This window comes from Heterodontus francisci, chromosome 13, assembly GCF_036365525.1.
Source record: "Heterodontus francisci isolate sHetFra1 chromosome 13, sHetFra1.hap1, whole genome shotgun sequence".
NCBI classification, from domain to species: domain Eukaryota; kingdom Metazoa; phylum Chordata; class Chondrichthyes; order Heterodontiformes; family Heterodontidae; genus Heterodontus; species Heterodontus francisci.
The window spans coordinates 85,640,319-85,660,942 of record NC_090383.1 but is presented as its reverse complement, the minus strand read 5'-3'; the positions used below and the strand labels follow the sequence as shown (position 1 = coordinate 85,660,942).

Here is a 20,624-nt window from a genome sequence, read left to right as displayed (position 1 = left end):
TTAAATGCAAATAATGGAGTTAAGTTTAAAATTCAAAAAGGATAAGCTAACAAATAAAAATGGTACAGTATACAGTTATGTCAGAGAATATGTTACAGAATCTCATCAGTGAGAAAAATCACCATTTTGGGCATGTTCTTCCTATTTCTGAGTAAGTAGGAAATTCAAGCACAAGGACTCGGGAGCCAAAATAAAATCATTAAGGAGATTGGAGAAGATAGTATCTATGAATTTCTCATTGCCTCCCCATTAATTTTACAGATAGTTTAGAAGATCCAAAAAATGCAAGTGGGGGAAAGTAATGATGAAATATTATAAAGTTGAGTCTTGACCCTCCACTGTACTGATTTAAAAAAAAAATGAATAAGCTAAGACAATAGTAAGAGTAAAATGAAGGAAAACTAGGTTGATGGAAGGACCTTTTATAGAGAAGCTGAACTTTGTCCTCATTAGAAAGGAGACTTGAGAAGTAGAATGTAAGTATTTAAATTATTAATGAAATTATAGTAAATTTAGACGACTTTATGTGGTGTTGTATAATTTGTATAAGCTGAGAAAAACTGCAAGCTCTGTAATTGAGTGATAGCTTCATATTTTAAACTAACAAAATTAAGAAATAAATGAGCACAGTGCAGTGAAAGTTAACTGTATTGAAACATTCAGAAACAAAACAAATGCACAGTTACTGATGCAGGAAGGCACACAGGACTAGCAGTGTAGCAAAAAGGTTGGAAATTGATCCTGTCCTGTAATGAAGACAAACTAGAGAGTTCTGACGAAAGGTCATCGTCCTGTTTCATACTGTACCGATGCTGCCTGACCAGTTGAGTATTTCCAGTATTTTCTGTTTTTAATGTTAGAGAATTGATTGGCTTTATCTCACTTCAGGTTTCCTGTGGTAATGTAAATCCATTTGAAGAAAACCAATTTGCTAAATCTAGTCATGGTTCAGCTGCTGCAAATTAATTTGGAATGTAATTTATATCGAAATAAAATATAAACTGCGTGATTTGGTTCTGAAAATGATACAGTTACAGACAGTAACAGGTTATTCTGTTTAAATAGCACCAGCAATTTGTTTGTGTAGTAATTAAACTTAATAGTGGTATTTCTCTGAAGTGTCTAATAACCCCTTGATTAGATGTGATGAAACAAGTACCAGTCTACAGCAAAAATAATTGAATGTACGTAAAATGTATGTTGTATTAAGGCTGTGTGCAATTTTTCATTATGAAGTTCTACTTTATGCAGACCTTGACATTTTTTATAAAGGCAATAAACTCAGTTTTTAATTTCCATGTGTTATAGAGAATGCAAGAATTTTAACTAATTTTGTTCATTATCACCAAATTGTTGCATTATGTATTACAGTAGGGTCAAAATATTAACAAGGATAATTTTACATCCTCTAATAATGTTGTGGACAGGCTTATGTCATCGTGTTTATTTTTAGCATTAGAACAAAAGGATAATTTTCTTTGTAATGAGCTGTGTAATTTTTATCTCCTAGTTCTCCTCATATCCAGTCACTGAGGAAACTACAATTGGCCTCAACAGTTTTAGGTTAGAGTCCCTTTTCCTGATTTGTGTCCAGTGAACTCTGCTGGAAATGCCTGTGTGGGCACCTGATGAGGACAGGATTTGGCTCTGCTAGGATTCCCCCATGGTTGAATAGTCTACCGAGTGGGGAGCACAGAATGATCTGTGAACAGAGTGCTTTGTGGACCAAATGTGAAGTCGGGAGTGGGATCTCTCAGGTAATTTCTTGAGCTGTAATTTAGATTAACAATCAGACTCTGACTTAGAACTTTAAAATGGCAAGATAGTTAAGCTACCTAGAAACCTTAATAGAAACTGCCTGGCAGTGGCAGTTAACTGTCAATCAGCTGAAAGCAGTTGCCTGGATAAGTGTTGATTACTATAGCAGGAAGCTGACTTCGCAACTGTAACTTGGGTGTGAGAAGGCTGTCTATAAAAGTAGACCGTGGTTGTTACCGCACAGAGTGATCTGTGAAGAGAGAGCTTTATGGATCAAGTGCTAAGTCAGCAATTTGGTCCAAGTGGGAATTTGGTGCAGAGGGGGAAAGGAGGTGCTGCTTTTTTATTTTTGTTTCACCTCCAGTAGCTGGTGAGTGTTCCAAGCTAGGAGACTGTAATTTACTATTACTTTAGCTAACTAAATTAGTAACTAATTAACTAATCAAATAAATAAATAAAGTTATACAGAAATGCCAGGCCTGGTGGTGTGCTGTAATTGCAACATGTGGGAATCTGTGGAACGCATTGCAATCCCGAACAACCATATGAGCAGTAAGTGTCTGCAGTTTGAGCAACTTCGGCTCAGAGTTACAGAGCTGGAATTTGAGTTGCAGACATTTCGGGGCACCAGAGTGGAGGAAAGTTACATGGACACTTTGTTCCTGGAGGCAGTCACACCCCTTAGGTTAAGAAGAATTTGAGAGTTGGTCAGTGACCAGGGACAGGAAAATGTGACTGCAAGCCAGGCAGGTATGGGGATCCAGCTCGTAGTGATGGAGGAGCTTCAGCCCTTGACTTTGACCAACAGATACGAGGTGCTTGCTACCTGTGTGGATGAGAACAAGGACTGAGGGTGGATCAGCAAACTGACCGTGGCACCTTGGTGCAGGATGTCATTCAGCTGAGGGTAGCAAAAAGAAATGTGTTGGTGATAATGGACAGTATAGTCAGGAGAATAAATACTGTTCTCTGCAGCCATGACTGGGAGCTCCATAGGTTGTGGTGCCTGCCAAGTGCCAGGGTGAAGAACATCTCTATTTTTTCCCCTTGTTGTGAAGAGGACATAAGGAGGCTACAAAGTCAGAGTCATAGAGAGATACAGCACCGAAACAGGCCCTTCGGCCCAATGAGTCTGCGCTGACCAGCAACCACCCATTTATACTAATCCTACATTAATCCCATTTTCCCTCTCACATCCTCACCTTCCCTCAATTCTCCTACCACCTACCTACAATAGGGGCAATTTTTACAATGGCCAATTTACCTATCAACCCGCAAGTCTTTGGCATGTGGGAGGAAACTGGAGCACCCGGAGGAAACCCACACGGTCACGGAGAATTTGCAAACTCCGCTCAGGCAGTACCCAGAACAAAACCTGGGTTGCTGGAGCTGTGAGGCTGCGGTGCCGCCCAAAAGGGATAGGTTAAGTGAGTGGGCAAAGATATGGCAAATGGAGTATGATGTGGGAAAATGTAAAATTGTTCATTTTGACAGGAAGAATAAAAAAGCATATTATTTAAATGGTGAAAGGTTGCAGAGCTCTGAGATTAATTGATTTTTTTTTGATTAGAGATACAGCACTGAAACAGGCCCTTTGGCCCACCGAGTCTGTGCCGAACATCAACCATCCATTTATACTAATCCTACACTAATCCCATATTCCTACCAAACATCCCCACCTGTCCCTATATTTCCCTACCACCTACCTATACTAGTGACAATTTATAATGGCCAATTTACCTATCAACCTGCAAGTCTTTTGGCTTGTGGGAGGAAACCGGAGCACCCGGAGAAAACCCACGCAGACACAGGGAGAACTTGCAAACTCCACACAGGCATACCCAGAATCGAACCCGGGTCCCTGGAGCTGTGAGGCTGCGGTGCTAACCACTGCCCCACTGTGCCGCCCAGATGCAGAGGGATCTGGGTGTCCTAGTGCATGAATCGCAAAAGGTTAGTATGCAGGTTCAGCAGGTAATTAGGAGAGCTAATAAAATGTTTTCAATTCCTCTCGTGATAAATGATTACAAAAGTACGGAAGTTATGCTTCAGTTATACAGGTTATTGGTGTGACCACATCTGGAGTACTGTGTACGGTATTGGTCTCCTTATTTAAGGAAGGATGTAAATGCATTGGAAGCAGTTCAGAGAAGGTTTACTCGACTAATATCTAGAATGGGCGGGTTGTCTTACGAGGAAAATGTTCAACAGGCTAGGCTTGCATCCGCTGGAATTTAGAAGATTAAGAGGCAACTTGATTGAAACATACAAGATCCTGTAGGGTCTTGACAGGGTGGATGTGGAAAAGATGTTTCCTCTTGTGGGAAAATCTAGAACCAGGGGGGTCACTATTTAAAAAATAAGGGGTCGCCATTTGAAGACAGATGAGGAGAAATTTTTTCTCTGAGGTTCGTGAGTCTTTGGAACTCTGCTTCCACCACTTTTTGAGGAAGAGAGTCTTTAAATATTTTAAGGCAGAGGTAGATAGATTCTTGATAAGCAAACGGGTGAAAGGTTATCGGGGGTAGGCGGGAATGTGGAGTTAAGGTTACAGTCAGATAAGCCATGATCTTATTGGATTGCGAAGTAGGCTCGGGGGGAGGGGGCCAAGTGGCCTACTCCTGTTCCGGGTTCGTATGACTTGTCTTTCTTTACTTGCAGCGCATGAGTCACAAATAGTAGCTGCTCCTCCTAATAATGTACTGGACATGCTATATTATGTATGTGGTGTTTTGAGGAAGATATTACATGTATGCAGTGTCCATTAACTAGAATATTGAGGGTTTGACAAAGCTCATGCAGTTGTATTTTTTGAGCTGTGATGGTTAGGGTTAGGCTGTGATTTTTAGCAAAGCCAGCATTTGTTGCCCATCCCTAATTGCCCTTGAGAAGGTGTTGCTTTCTTGAATTGTTGCAGTCCACCTGGAGCAGGTTCACCCACAGTGCTGTTATGGAGGGAGTTCAAGGATTTTGATCCAGTGACAGTGAAGCAATGGTGATATATTTCCAAGTCAGGATGATGTGTGACTTGGGCAACTTGCAGTGGTGGTCTCATGCATCTGCTGCCCTTGTCCTTCTAGGTGGAAGAGGTCGTGGGTTTGGAAGATGCTGTCAAAGGAGACGTGATGAGTTGTTGCAGTGCATCTTGTATATGGTAAACGCTGCTGCCACTGTTCATCAGTGGTGGAGGGAGTGAATGTTTAAGGTGGTGGATAGGGTGCCGATCAAGTGGGCTGCTTTGTCCTGGATGGTGTTGAGCTGTTTGAGTGTTGTTGGAGCTGTACTCATCCAGGCAAGTGGACAGTATTTCATCACACTTCTAACTTTTGCCTTGTAGATGATTGGCTTTGGGGAGTCAGGAGGTGAGTTACTTGCCACAGAATTCCCAGCCTCTGACCTGCTCCTGTAGCCACATTATTTATATCGCTGGCCCAGTTAAGTTTCTGGTCAATGGTAATCCCCAGGATGTTGACGGTGGGGCATTCAGCAATGGTAATGTCATTGAACGTCAAGAGGAGAAGTTTATTGGAGATCATCATTGTCCGGCACTTGTGCGGTGTGAATGTTACTTGCCACTTATCAGCCCAAGCTTGAATGTTGCCCAGGTCTTGCTGCATATGGACATTGACTGCTTCAGTATCTGAGGAGTCGCGAATGGTACTGAACATTATGCAATCAACAGTGAACATCTCCAGTTCTGACCTTTATGATGGAGGGAACATCATTGATGAAGCAGTTGAAGATGGATGGGCACAGGACACTGTCCTGAGGAACTCCTGCAGCAATGTCCTGGGGCTGAGGTGATTGGCCTCCAACAAGGATAGCCATCTTCCTTTGTGCTTGGTATGACTCCAATCAGTGGAGAGTTTCCTCCTTGATTTCCATTGACTTCAGTTTGGCAAGGGCTGCTTGATGCCATACTCTTGATATCCAGGGCAATCACTCTCACCTCACTGGTCTATATTGAATTATTTTTAACAGAGTTCCATAGTTCTACCATCCTCTGTGCAGAGGAAGCATGCTTTCCAATTTCACTCATAAATGGCCTAAGTTGAATTTTAATATTTTGCTTCCTTGTTTTGAATTCCCCTACCAGAACAAATAGTTTCTCTGTATCTACCCAATTCAATTCCTTTATCATTTTGATCATCCCTTAGCCTGCTAAAACCAAGGAAATACAAACCAAGTTTATGCACCCTGTTCTCAGAATTTAACTCTTTAAGCTCTGGTATTGTTCTGATGAATCTGTGCTGTACTCCCTCCAAGGCCAATATATCTGGCATCTTTTGATGCCCAAAACTGAATGCAGAACTCCAGATGGAGGTCTGACCAAGGCACTGTAGTACCAAAACATGACTTCCTCACTTTAAATTCCAACCTCCTTGATATAAAGGCCTATAAAATTTTCTTAGCGTTTTTGTACCTGCACATGAGTGTTTAATGATTTATGTACATGGTCGCACAAATCCCTTTCCTTCTCCACAGCTCTCAGCATTAAGTTTCTTAGATCCACACTTTATACAGCAACAATACACTTTCTTTAGATTTGTACTTATTTTTCTGCTAATACAGCTCAACTTTATTCACCATTTTACTGCACTGTGTTGATAGTTTCCTAAATTTATTTACTATAATCCTTAGATTTAAGATCATTTTGTACTATTGCATTATATGCCATACTTAAAAGGGAACGGTGTCCTTAATAACACATTTTCCAAAGCTTCAGCTGGTCATCATATTGTAAACTACCTTTAAGGAGAAACCCAATTTTTAACATTACATTATTTTCACCACTAAGGGGACATTGATTTTCTTCATGCAATCATTACTGGAAAGGATAAACTCATTGGGACAGAATTTACTGTCAAAATAACGGTGAGGCTAATGGCACACATCATGCAACAACTTCAGGCGAGGGCAGATGTGGGTTAAATGCAAAAACCCGGAAAATTGTTGCTCAAGATGTGCCACTCCGCCAGTGCCTTCGTTAAAACGGCATCTTACATTCTGATTTGCTGTTCAAATGCATTGAACGGCATGAATTTCCTGTACTTTTATGGCAGATGCGAGTTAAACTCACCACAGAAACTTTGGACTTGTCCATTTCAGTCTGTACCTTTTTCAACAGCATAATACTTAATGACTGCCAAACAACCCCTCTGTCTCATTATTTTAAACTGTTTAGTTAAGGAAACACAGTTGCATGCCCTGTTCACACAGATCCCAGATGCCCTATTGCCGTGCCATTTTGCTCCCACATTTCTAGCAACTTGCCATGCAAAAGCTTATTTTAATTAAACAAGCAAGGCAAGTCTGCCATTCGTCCATTGGCTAAGTAAATTCTAGTTCATCATGATGACCTAGTGACCAAACCAAATTTTCTTTCATGGTGAGTTTTGGAATCAGCCATTTTGTTGTAGAAAGGTGACTAGCAGAAGAAGAAAAAAATCAGTGGCCTGGTTTGCATGATCCTTTCTTCAGTTGCTTTTAACAACCAGCAATGGGGCTGAAAATAACTAATAAAATAAGTGCATTCTTTGGCTTTTAACCCCAGTCATATTAATATTTAATGAACCTAATGCATGGATGAACACTGCACACATTCGCAAAGCTAGCTACATTAAAAGATTCTGCTATGTGCCAAAATTAGAGAGAGTGTGATGTAATAAATGATTATTCTGTACTTTCCCCATTTCTGTCACTTAAAAGATCAAATATTCTCTTCATTGTGTGCTTCATTTTATTTCATTTACTCTATTTCATATTAGAGTAGAAAAACTCACATGCTCGCTCCTGTTTTTGCCATCTCTGTCTCCTCAGGTGTTTGGAAGTGAGATGTTTACCTTTTTTACCTCGTGTGTGTTGGCGGTTAATTGATTGGCATCAAAATCTATCTGAAACTTCAATCTTCAGAAAAATACATTAACATGAGCAATCTCTCTATATCTCACTCTTTTTGGTGTATAAATTTGGCTTGGACAGGAGCACAGAATGGGCGGTATCACACTGGTTGCCCGTTATATGCATCACCCGATATTCTATCCCAGTGCAATGCTCTACGGCCCAAGACAAATTTCTACACATTCGCTTTTTGTTCTCTTTCTCCTCCTACTCCTGCAGCCCTCAAGGAAGTTTAATTTACTGTTGCATTTTATTTCCTATTGGTCTGCCAGAGTGTGGAATTGAATGGTCATTAGTGTATAATGTTATCTATGTTGTCATATTGTTTATATTTCTTGTACTTACAGCTGTAACTATATTCTGACTGTAGTGAACCAGCAGGCCTCATTATATAAGCAGTTCTGAACAACAGTTATACTGGGAGATTGTAAAGCTGGTGTCACCCTGCCAAATCTTAATTTGAAAAATGAAGCACTGGCTGTTTTGTGATGTTATAGGGAACTTAGTCATAGCAAGAAAAATTTACGCAACCTTGTGTGAATAGATTCCTATATATTATTAGCAATGTAATTACAAAGTATTAATAAGTCGAAATTCTAAGTAGTTCACGTTTAATGAATGTGATAGTATAATTTTAAAGGTAAAAACAGGAAACTTACTGCATTGAATCTTTACCTTAGTAGATTTTGTTCCATATCACTCTACGTATCTCTTGCTACAAATTCTACATGCTGAAATCCTTCTCAATGTGAAGTTTTAGTTATTAAAATTAGTATATAAACTTTTTGGGAAAGAGAGATGGTGTTAAAAGTTGTACAGTGAGTTGATTATGGCAGCTTTTTCTTGCAGTGAAATTATGACCACTGCATCCATATCTCTGTCTCTCTCACCCATGGAGTTTGGCAGTCTCTAAGTTTATATTTTTAATTTGCTTTTGGGCAGTTAAGTCAATATGCCTGGAATTTTGTCTGTGTTCAACGTCGAAAAGTCACCCAGTCCGATTGGTTGCTAAGAGAAATGAGTGGCGATAACTGAGGCTCGAGCCACAATTTCCAATCCTCCTTAAAAATGGGGGTGGTGCCAGAGGACTGGAGGATTGCAAATGTTACACACCTGTTGGGGAAAAGGGGAGAGGGATAAACCCAGCAACTGCAGGCTAATCAGTCCGCCAGTGGTGGTGGGGAAACTTTGAGACAATATTGTCACTTGAAAAATAGGGGTTAATAAATAACAGCATAGATTTGTTAAAAGAAAAGGTGTTTGACTAACTTGATTGAGTTCTTTGAGAAATCAACGGAGAGGGTTCCATGCAATTTGTGCAGTTATGTTGTGGACTTCTGGAAGGTGTTTGATAAAATACTACATAATAGACTTCTTAGCAAAATTGAAGCCCATGGTTTAAAGTGACATGGAGCTTGGTTACAAAATTGACTAAGGGACAGACAGAAATTAGTGATGAACTGCTGTTTTCAGACAGAGGGAAGTTTATTGTCGAGTCCCCCAGTGGTCAATATTAGGACCACTGGTCCTTTTGACCTATATTAATGACCTGGACTTCAGTATATAATTTCAAAGTTTGCAGATGAGACACAACTTGGAAATGTAGTAAAAAGTGAGGAGGACAGTAATATATTTCAGGAGCACATAGATAGCCTTGTGAAATGGACATACATATGGCAGTTGAATTTAACACATAGAAACATAAGGTGATGCATTTTGGTAGGAAGAATGACGAGAGGCGATATAAGCAAAATCATACAACTTTATAGGGAGTTCAGAAACAGAGAGCCCTGGGGGTCTATGTACACATCTTTGAAAGTGGCAGGTAAAGTTGAGACAGGATTCTTGGCTTTATAAACAGGCTTGGAGTACTAAACCTTTATAAATCACTGGTTATCCCCAGCTGGAGTATTGTGTCCAATTTTGGACACCAAAGTTTAGAAAAGATGTCATAGTTTTAGAGAGGGTCCAGAGGAGATTTACTAGAATAATGTGGGACTTCAGTTACTTAGTTTGACTGGAGAAGCTGAGGTTGCTTTCCTTAGAGCAAAGAAGGTTAAGGGGAGATTTAATAGAAATGTTTTGATAAAGTAAATAAGGAGCAACTCTTTCCAGTGGCAGAAGGGTTGGTTACCAATGGTATATTCATGCTGCAAATTCTGGGATTTGGGGGTTGGTCATGGTTCCTGTGATTGCAAACTCTCGATTCGTGTGCTACTAACTAAGCCCAGCCTACACCTCTGAGGGTTTTGGTTTGGTGACAGGGTTTCAATGTATAAACTTTCATCGTGAAAATATTTCAGGATATGAAATTTACTGTTGTTGGTAATCTCTTAGACTTTGCAGCAGATGTAGTCTGGCCGAATGATGTTGATGGAACAGTCATCGATATCCAAGTTTAACATGTAAACGGTCTTAACTCATTTCTACTATTAAACATTGAAAAATATGTTTAAAAAATTCCCTAGAGGTCCAATAGACAGTTTATGATGGTCGTAATCACTGCTTTTGATCAAGTGTGCTGGACCGTACAAGTGCAATATGTAAGCAGCCAAAGAATTGGACTTGTGTGATAAACGGAGGAGTGCATTGGAACAAGGAAGTGCAATGCCATCAACTAGCAAATTCTAGGTTCAATTTCCCTCTTCACATCTCTGCCATGATGCAGTGGAGAAAGCACCTGGCTAACTGGGGCTCTGGGAATAGAGGAAAATCAAAACAAAAATAGTTGTAGGCCTTGGTCAGGTACTCTCAAGTGGCTGGATGAAGAGCAGCATGGGCAAAGGTAAGGTTCCCTGCCCTTTTGGCAGTCTATCTCCAGTTTTGATTGCCAAAGCTCTATGGCTATAAAGAGAATAAAAATGAAGGGTGGACACACCAAAGGTTAACAAATCTCAACAACAAAAAAACTAGTGGCCTTTGATTGTTTTTGTTAAAAATGTCATCTTTTTCTTAGGCTCTGACAAGTGGACAACGATGGAAAGGAAACTGTTCAACAAAGCTCTGAGTGTACATAACAAGGACTTCTTCCTGGTTCAGAAAATGGTAAGAGAACTTCTTTAGGGATCATGTAATGCTATATATGAAGAATGACAAGGATGTCTTAGTCTGTAGGGTGCAGGAGAGTGTGGCAGTTGCTAGAACAAGGTTGGAGGCTTTTTTAAAAAATGCATCACTATTGGAATCAGTGTTACAAGTAGTTTTGGGAGGGGCGATAGGATGGGGAGGGAGATTGAAAAGAGGGAGTATATGAGTCTTAGTCTTAAGCATTAATTGCAAAAATACACAATAGCTCAGATCTGGCTGGAGTGGGACATCTTGCGATGCACGTCTTTCATTAGACTTTTCCTGCACTCTTCAGCTCATTTTGTTTTGCCATAGATTGCTGGAAGTGCGAGCTGGTAATGGCACAGCAACGGGGCATCTGGTACGTCAGGACCAACAGTGTATCTCCTGAAACAATGAGATTTAAGGATTGAGGAAGAAACAAGAATGACAGAGAAGGAGGTTGAATTAGAGTAAAATTAGGTACAGAAAGAAAAAAAGCTAAATAAAGATTTGATTAAGCAAGAGCGAAAGAAAAGGAAGAGTAAGGGAAAAAAATGACCTTTTTAAAATCCCCATTAACAGTTGAGTATATGCAGCTTAGGAGTGAGTGCAGTGTAGGTTTATCAGAATCTTATCTGGACTCCAAGGGTTACATTATGAGGAGAGATTACACAAACTAGAGTTGTATTCCCGGAATTTAGAAGGTTAAGGGGTGATTTGGTTCAGGTTTTCAGGATATTAATAGTAACGGGTAGGGTAGATAGAGGGAAACTACTTCATTTGGTTGGGGAGTCTAGGACTAGGGAACATAGCCTAGCCTTTCAGGAGTGAAGTTAGGAAACACTTCTACACAAGGATGGTCGAAGTTTGGAACTCTATTCAGCAAATGGCAGTTGAAGGTCCATAGTTAATTTAAATCTGAGGTTGATAGATTTTTATTAACGAATGTATTAAGAAATATGGAGCTAAGCGAGTATATGGAGTTTGGTTGCAGATCTGCCATGATCCCATTGAATGGCAGAATAGGCTCAAGGAGGTATATGACCTACTCCTATCGCTATGTTCCTACTCAGGAACGAGATTGAACAGTTTAAATTGTTTCCTTTTTGCACCAGAGAGGTTGATTGGCATTGCATTAACAAATATCTTGTGAAAAGTTGCTTGTGCTGTGAAGTTTCAGCCCTAAATTTCTGCAGCAAGTTTAATGGGCAATTAATGTGCAAATCCAGCGAATTCTTAAAAATAACAGAGGTTAAGGATGAGATGCCGTTTTTGCAAAGAAAATGGCAAAATTGTGTAAATTGACCAGTAGGTTTTGGAGAAGTGCAACCTGTGGCATGTCTCTTAATCCCTTGAACTTGCTAGCTGATTGGCGTATTAATAACGGCTTGTGCTGTTAATTTGCCATTATTTTTTCAGCAGTATTTGGTCTCATTCCATCTATTGTATAATTGGACTTGCTGCTAGCCAGCCTTCAAGTGAGGGTCACCATGTTAATATTTCTACAGCTCAGGAACAGAAATAAGAATTCACTTTACTGTGCAGCATTTTATTTCAGCCCATTTTGCAAATCTTTCGCATACAATTCTTATTACTGCATATAACGTTGGCGGAGTGTTTCCTAACAATGTAGAGCATGCGCAAAGCAATCGCCGACGTCATCAGTGCATCCGAACATTTGCCTGCTTGCCAGTATGGGTCTGCACATGCAAGCGTCAACATCACGTAATGACATCAGGTGTAATGACTTCCGAGTGTTGCTTCACCCCTCAATAGCCACAGTTGCCACATCCATCTCCTCCAACAGTACGCCGCTCCCTCCCACAATGGGCGCCTCAATTGCCACTTCTCTTCCCCGCTCCCTCCTGCCGTTCTCTCCCACACCCTCCTCTTTGCCTCTCCATCCCACCACTCACTTCCCACCATGCTGCTAGCATCCTGCTCGCTCCCGCCCCTCCCCTACCACCCCCGGTCACTTCTCTGGTACTGTTGGGGGGTGAAGTGTGGAGGCAGCGATCGCAGTCATTGAGGGCGTTTGAGTTCAGTTTGTTTTTTGTGTCAAATTGAGCAGATAGAACTCCATTTTATTACTGACAGCTGCCGAGACATCGCAGATCGTGACAGTTTTGTCTGAGGCTGCATTTGTGCATGTGCCACTTAGTGGTTGCATTTTCAGCAAACACAGCCTAATGTAAATCCTTAGTACACTGTATCCATGACGTAAGTTTGCAAACGATGTGCAGTGATGTGTGGTCTGTGGTCAGTCCTGGTATTATATTTGGCGCTGCTATTTGTTTTGTTTTCTGTAGTGGGTAGGTTGGAACTTGGTTATTGTGAGAGTTAGCCTTTTTAACTCAATTTCTTGGTAACTTATCTCCACAATTTTGTTAACAGCTAAGTGTGTTCTGGCTAAATACTAATAATTATGTGGGCTATGCGAGTATTGTGGTTCTCCTGTTTACAGTAGTACTAGAAACAGAGCCTGCATCTTGAGGAATTTCCTGACGTGCAGCCACTGATTATTTGGTTTCTTTTTTTCAAATTGAGCTATCTTCTGGAGAGCACATTCGAGATCTACACTGTTGGTGGGAGGGGGAGGAGTTCTATCTGACTCTATTTCAAGAAAGGTTCAGTCAGTCGGTCACATGAACTGATTTAATTTTTGCATTGAAAAAATTGTATACTAGACTCTTGCCTTTCTTACAGCAAATAATAGAGGATCAGGTTACCTAATCTTGCAACCTTACCTTAGAGCATTGCTGTGAAGGGTTTGATTAGTGTTTTGGTAATTGTTACTCTACCTCACAGGATTACAGACCAAGTGCTCAATGTTTCAGTTTGTTGTGTGGTTGTACTGTTTTCATATTTTTCTACTTTGGTGGCCATTAGCACTACATAGTGTTGTCTCATCTACATGGGTCTACTCAGAAGGGCTGACAACCTAATGAGAGCTGTTTTCACAGCAGCAGGGAAAAATTCAAACAGCTGTGTGCTCGCTCTCAGCAAAATTAGGTCGCAGAATTGTGCACATAAGTGATCAGGAGCAGGACCCTTGGTTGATTTTCCACACTCTATTCGTGGTGCCTTTACTTTAGCTCTGAATCATGTCAGATAACTAATCTGGTGGAGTGGGTGGGACAGGTTAGGTGCTGCTGAGTGGGACAAGAGGAAGGTAAAGCAGAGTTTACAAGTTGATGGAGAGTCGGGTATAGTGAGAGACCAGAACAGGAGAGCTAAACGTCTGTAGGGTGGAAGAGAGTGTGACAGATGCTAAAACAAGGTTGGAGGCTTTTAGAAAAAAGATGCATCACTATTGGAATCAGTGTTGCAAGTAGTTTTGGGAGGGGCGATGAGATGGGGAGATTGAAAAGAGGGAGGATATAAGGAAAGGGGAAGAGGGAATGCAAAGAGGAACAGGGTGAGGTGGAAAGGGATAGGTGATGGGAAGAGCCAGCAAAAGATCAAGCATGGATAATAAAAATGAAACGAAGAAAAATTAATTAAATGAAGGTGGGTTGTTCATGAATTTAAATTACGCAGAATGGGGAGCAATGTCAACAAATAATAAATTGAAGACATTTTGATATTAGTGGGGTTAAATTAATGCATTGTTATAGCACCACCTTATGATGAACATGGCATACTGCTGTTAGAATTGTCAAAGGGCTTGAGTTCAGTTGATCAATAGTCATGTGACATTCAGTGGTATAATGTTACTCAATTTGCCAGCGACAAGTGCAATGCCATTAGAATATCAAAGCCGCTTTTAATAAATAATGAGCTTGAGAACCTACATGTCAAAGGATGCGAGAGATCGCAACTGAATAGCAAGCCATCTGAAATATTTTGCTTGCTGAGAACAGAAGAATTTTTTCTACTTTAAGGGTGCTATATAAATAAAAGTGGTTCATGCCCGTATTCTCTTTATCAACGTATAATGACAGCTGTGGTTCAGCTGGTAGCTTGCTCGCCTCCGAGTCACATGGGGCGGCACAGTGGTTAGCACTGCAGCCTCACAGCTCCAGGGACCAGGGTTCGATTCTGGGTACTGCCTGTGCGGAGTTTGCAGTTCTCCCTGTGACCGTGTGGGTTTTTGCCGGGTGCTCCGGTTTCCTCCCACAGCCAAAGACTTGCAGGTTGATAGGTAAATTGGCCATTGTAAATTGCCCCTAGTGTAGGTAGGTGGTAGGGAATATGGGATTACTTTAGGGTTAGTATAAATGGGTGGTTGTTGGTCGGCACAGACTCGGTGGGCCTAAGGGCCTGTTTCAGTGCTGTATCTCTAAATAAATAAACATAGTTCCTGGTTCAAGTCCCACTCCAGGGCTTGAGCACAAAAACTAAAGCTGACGTTCCAGTGCAGTACTGAGGGAGTGCTCCAGCACTGTTGGAGGTGCCGTCTTTTGGATGAGATGTTAAACCAAGGCCCCATCTGCTCGGGTGGATGTAAAAGATCCATGGCATTATTTCGAAGAAGAGTAGGGGAGTTATCCCTGGTGTCCTGATTGATATTTATCCCTTTATCAACATCACAAAAATAGAATATCTGGCCTTTATCACATTGCTGTTTGTGGGAGTTTGCTGTGCGCATATCGGCTGCAGCATTTCCTGTATTATAACTGTGACTACACTTCAAAAAGTACTTCATTGGCTGTCAAGTACTTTGAGACGTCTGGTGGTTGTGAAAGGCGCTATGTAAAAGTTTTTATTTTTAATGCAGTGTAGCCAATTTCTTTGGCAGGGAGGATAAGAAAAAAATTCATGTTTTGAATATTTTAAATTTGATTTTTTTTTTACAAGCTGAACCGTTTCCTAACGTGACTGCAAACAGCTTCCAATAGTCCACTTACTCTTGTTTTCTGTTCCCTTCTCTCCTAAAGTCAGTGATTCATATCGAGTACAGTTGCACTGAGGCTGACCTCACCTACATGAAATTCTTCAGGTGTTAGCTGGACAGTGGCCAGCACATTCTTGTCCCCACCAATATACCTAGCTGCAGGATTGACCAGATAGCGGTCAGAAGTGGCAGCTTTGGCTGATTTATTTTTTCCTCTTCTTTCCTCAGCAGTTGTAGAGCAGCTACTCATGTCCAGGCTGTGAGAGCAGTATTTTAAGGTGTGAAACCTGTGAACCAGAGTTCTGCATTGAGATTTAACAAATGAGCCACAGGAAGAGCTGATAGATTTATTGACTGTTATACCATGTTTCATTTTTAGATTACCATCTCTATAAAATAGCTTTTCTGACTGCTTTATAAAATGAGAGCTGTTCTAAGGGATGATGATGGGGTTTTGAACTTTGAATAACAATGTTGTAAGTATAATGTTACGAAAGTGCCTCTTTTGTTAAATATATTTTTTGAGGATTCATTTTTTGAAAGATTGAAGAAATGTTAAACTTTGAGGTTTTCAAAGGGAGTCATGTAAAGACCACTTGACTTTGAAAAACGCTCCCTGGAAATGTTTTTTAAAAGGGTCACTGAGAGGTCTTGTGAGGAAAATGAGCCTTTCTGGGAATCCACCTGACTTCCATCAATAACAACAAGCCTTTCCGGAAAACCACTTGACTTCCAGCTCAATAAACAACAGAGAACATTGGACACCTTGAGAAGTTTTACAAAGAAGTGACAGGTCAAGATTGATGGAGGTCAAAAGGTTGACCTCCTGTTATCAGTTTTGCTTTTGAATTGTTTTGAGTTAGGGATGAACTGTATAAAAAGGGAGAGAACTTCCAAGGAAGGAGAGAAGACCACAAAACAGCTCAGCTTTCCAGCACCCTTCTAAAAGACCCTGAAAAGTCCACTCATCTCATCTGGCTTTGAAAAAAAGTCTGATGAATTAATTCTCAACATCGCCTGAAAAGAACTGTTCTAAAAGATCTTAGTGACCCATCTACGTGTAATCGGAGGCCAGACTGTATTCCAGTTTTCGAACACAATATATCTCATCTGCTATTTCTTCAAGAATGAGCAAGTATTCAGTCCAAGTGTGTTTTTTTGTCTGTTATAGAGCTCTAAAAATGAAAATCTCTTATTTTTCTGGTTAACTGGTGTATGTATGTATGTGTGTGAGTGGCTACGGTAAAAAGGGAACTTTAATATTTCCATCTGTGTGTTTGTGCTTTATTTCATTACTGGTCAAGACTTGTTTTATAATAAACTGATAATTTTGTTGTTTATTAAAGAAACCTGGTTGGTATGTTTTATTCTGGGATAAAAATAGAGTCTATGATTGACCGTATTGGTAATTGGGAAAAAATGTAAATGTATGTTGTGACCCGTGGAGAAGTGGAACTAGAATAAACAGTGCATTCCTCCCGCCTCGGTCGTAACAATAGCTAGATATTGAAGAATTTTCTCAACTATCCTTTGGGGGTATGTAAGAATCTTCTCTGGAGTAATTGGGGCAGAATCAACCATAGAATCTTTACAGCATAGGAGGAGACCAATTGGCCCGTTGTGAGCATGCCAGCTCTCTGCAAGAGTAACTTTGCTAGTGCCACTCCCCCACCCCTTTCTCGTAGCTCTGCAAATTTTTCTCTTCAGGTGCTTATCCACTTTCCTTTTGAATCTGCTTCCACCACACCCTCAGGCAGTGCATTCCAGATCCCAACCACTCACTGAATAGACAAATTGTACATTATCAATAAACAAACATGCTGTAAGGCATTTTCTTCTTATCTGCTTTAATATGATGATTTGACCATATCGTCATTCTAATTGTGTCCTGTAAGTATGCACAGCTTGGCCTTTATTAGTTAAGTCTGTTAATTAAAGTTATAATTTTGTATGTCTAGCACCTTCAAATGTCAGAGTTTCTGCTGCTGTTAATAGCTTTCGCTCATCTTTCTACATTTATTCCAGTGGAAGTTGCATCTGTTGCTTACATTATCTACATTGTCTATAATAATCTGGTTATATGTGCTATTTTAATTTTAATTCTTTGGTTGGGGGAGGGGGTGCGTGAAACTTTTTGTCTTCCCAAAAATATAATTGACCTCTTTTCACTTCCTGTTGCTTTCTTCACTGCAAAATGAGATTTTGCTGCAGCTTGCAGTGCAACTTCTTGTTATAGATGTTTTAAGATGAAATGCACATAAGTAAAATTAGATCTATGAAGGCTTCAGATTTTGTAAGAACTTAATATAAAGAGTGTGATCTTCAAGCAGATGCAAAAAGAATTGTTGTGTCAAAACATTTCTCTAACAGAATGGAAGTGGTTAATATTTCATAGAAATAAAAATATCGAATTTATAAGTATTGCCAGTCAAAGGCTACTTAGTATCTCAATCTTTTTCAGTCCTATTTGTGGGTTGGGCCTGGGCATGCTGATTCATATCAAGTACCCTCAAACTTGTGCTGCTTGTACAATTTGACAGCTTTCTTTTGTAAATTTTGGGCAATCCATTTACTTTTTTATTACGTAGTAAAACAAATACTTTCAGCCTGAAAAATACGAATTAAACCACAGGTTTTATTTTGTTTGTTGCAGCTTATGTCAGTACAGTTTTTTCCCCCCTTCCTTTGGGTTACCATTGCCTAGCAAGGACTGGCAAGCAACCTATTCTCAAGGTACTGCTTAAGCCACTGTGTATCTGGCCATTAGGAGGTATGAAAGCATCTCCAGGTAACATGGCTGTTAGCTTTCCCTTTCTCCTTCCTTATTAGAAAACACTGTTCTACTGACTGACAGCTAAGAAGAGGAACTTCCAGCATTGGAATAAACTTGCACCTGCATGCTGCCTGGCATAGCACATTGATGCAGCAGACATCAGTGCTGAGCCTCCGAAAGCCTCAGTTGATAAAGGCCGGAATGTTTCTATACTGCACAGACCAGAAGGGTCCAGGTGCAATTCCTGGTCTGTACTGAGTTAGCTGACCTGGATAGCAGTAAGGTTCCTAAATTGGCCTCAGCACCCTGGGCTAGGGAGACTGATTTTGACCATATTCTCAATAACTTCAGTGGTCAAGATCCCAGCTTCTTCTGGAACAACCTTAAATTTAAGCGAAATAAAACTGAGGCGGTACACGGATTGATGAATCAGTGTTTGTGCTCGTTTGTTGGTAGTGTAATGGTGTGGACCATCCTGCATCAGCTTTGCTTTGAGTATCCATACCTGCCTTAAGTTTGATCACATGCTACTTAGGAAGCACTTGAGTAACATCAGTTCATTGAGACGAGTACAATAAATGGGCCAGTTCATGTCTTTAAAAGCTGAATTTAATTTCTAAAAATACTCTCAACAATTTGGATCCAAGTAAACTTCTCTGCTGTGTACAGAATTTGAGCACAAGGGGCCATGTTTACAAACTAAGCGCAACAAGATAGGAAATGCAGGAAGAATCTTTCAACGTAAAGACTGGTGAGTATGTGGAACAGATTACTTGCATGGGTGGTGAAACAAGAAACCTTAATAGGTTTCAAGAAGGAAGTAGACAGGTTCTTGCCAGCAAGTGGAAGTCAGAGCTGTTAGAAATTCACCAAGCGAAATGTGGATGTGGGGGGGTGAGATAGACGAAGGTCTTTTGCCTGAAACTGTTATCACATTTGTATCTTACTGAATGTGGAATTGTAATACTCGTACGGTTCTTTCAGCAAATGTGTTAACTGCTTCCAGCATTTTACTGTGCCTGCATTTGAGATAAAAGCACCAATTCTGGTACCCTTAAAATCAGTGAGATTTGCTTTGCTGTTCCCCATTTAAAGAAGCTGCATCCCTCTTGCCTCCAGCTGTCTCCTTTGATTACCCTGGGCGTCATAATAGCAGGTGCAAATGTGAAAGTGAATATTTCCTTATGGTTACATTCTGCCACATAGGTTTGTAAAAGCTATGCATTATCTTACAGAAAAGGCACTTGTACAGAAGTTGCCACTGTCTAGATTTCTTTGTGGGGGTTCTCTTGCTTGGAACACAAGCAACAAGCTTAGGGCAGGTTTCCAGCATGCTCTCAAGGTTTGCTTTTCTCAAAAATAATAGTTTCTCCATGATAAAGTGAAACAGTCAGCAGTGTATAAGGAAAAACTGTTTTAATTAGAATCAAGTATGAAGACATTTTAATTGCATTCAAATCCAATCACTCTCTGCAAACTAAAAATTGTCAGTGCAGATTTGATTACTTTCCTCCAATTGCTTATTTTCTCCCAATTTACAGCTATTTTAATCCTCACCTTTCTACCTTCTGTTCTTTTATTTGTATAAAAATTGTATTATTTAACATTTCCATTTTCAGAAATCAAATTTCCACTTAATTGACTATTTTATAGATTGCTTTTAGGTGGCAACTGTTGCTCATTCTGCCATTCACTCCACCTCTACGAGGGTCTTTTGTTCCTTTACTTGTCCCATTAATTCTTCCGCTGACCTTGCACCATGAAATCTTTTGTCATGTAATCTCTCCTGCCTGCCATCCTATTACAGACCTTCCCTTTTGTTCGTTTTCCCACCCTGTCTCCTTTTACTTGCTCAAAAACCTATTACATTTCTCGTTTTTCATAGTTATGACAAAAGGTCACTGATCTGGAAGTTAAATTCTGTTTCTCTCTCCACCTATGCTGCCAGATCTGCTGAGTATTTCCAGCATTTTCTGTTTTTATTTCAGATTTTCAGCATCTGCTATATTTTGCTTTTGAACTACGACTACTACTATTTATTTATATAGTACCTTTAAATATAAAAAAAATTCAAGGCGCTTCAGAGAGGTACAAGGAAAGAATTTAAATTCCAGTGCTGGAGAAACGTCGTAGAACATTAGCTGATAGTCATAGGTTTAGGAATGCACTGCTGTGGTATTGTGGGTCCACTATCTTTGGCAAAAATGTATTGCTGGGTGGAAAACTTAATAGAGGATATAACATGCATACAAGTCAATCACTCCTACTTTTAGTCTCAAAACTTTTATGGAGGTAAATTTCTACTCT

General features: G+C 40.2%; 1 protein-coding gene across 17 annotated transcripts in view; it reads left to right on the top strand.

Moving 5' to 3' along the window:
* LOC137376473 (transcriptional-regulating factor 1-like) overlaps nucleotides 1-20,624 on the top strand; it is a 281,859-nt gene that overhangs the window by 233,840 nt on the left and 27,395 nt on the right. For all 17 annotated transcript variants that reach the window (XM_068045121.1, XM_068045115.1, XM_068045119.1 and 14 more), the window contains one exon: nucleotides 10,616-10,704. In XM_068045121.1, coding sequence (XP_067901222.1) covers nucleotides 10,616-10,704 — 89 coding nt within the window. The remainder of the gene's footprint in view (nucleotides 1-10,615; nucleotides 10,705-20,624) is intronic.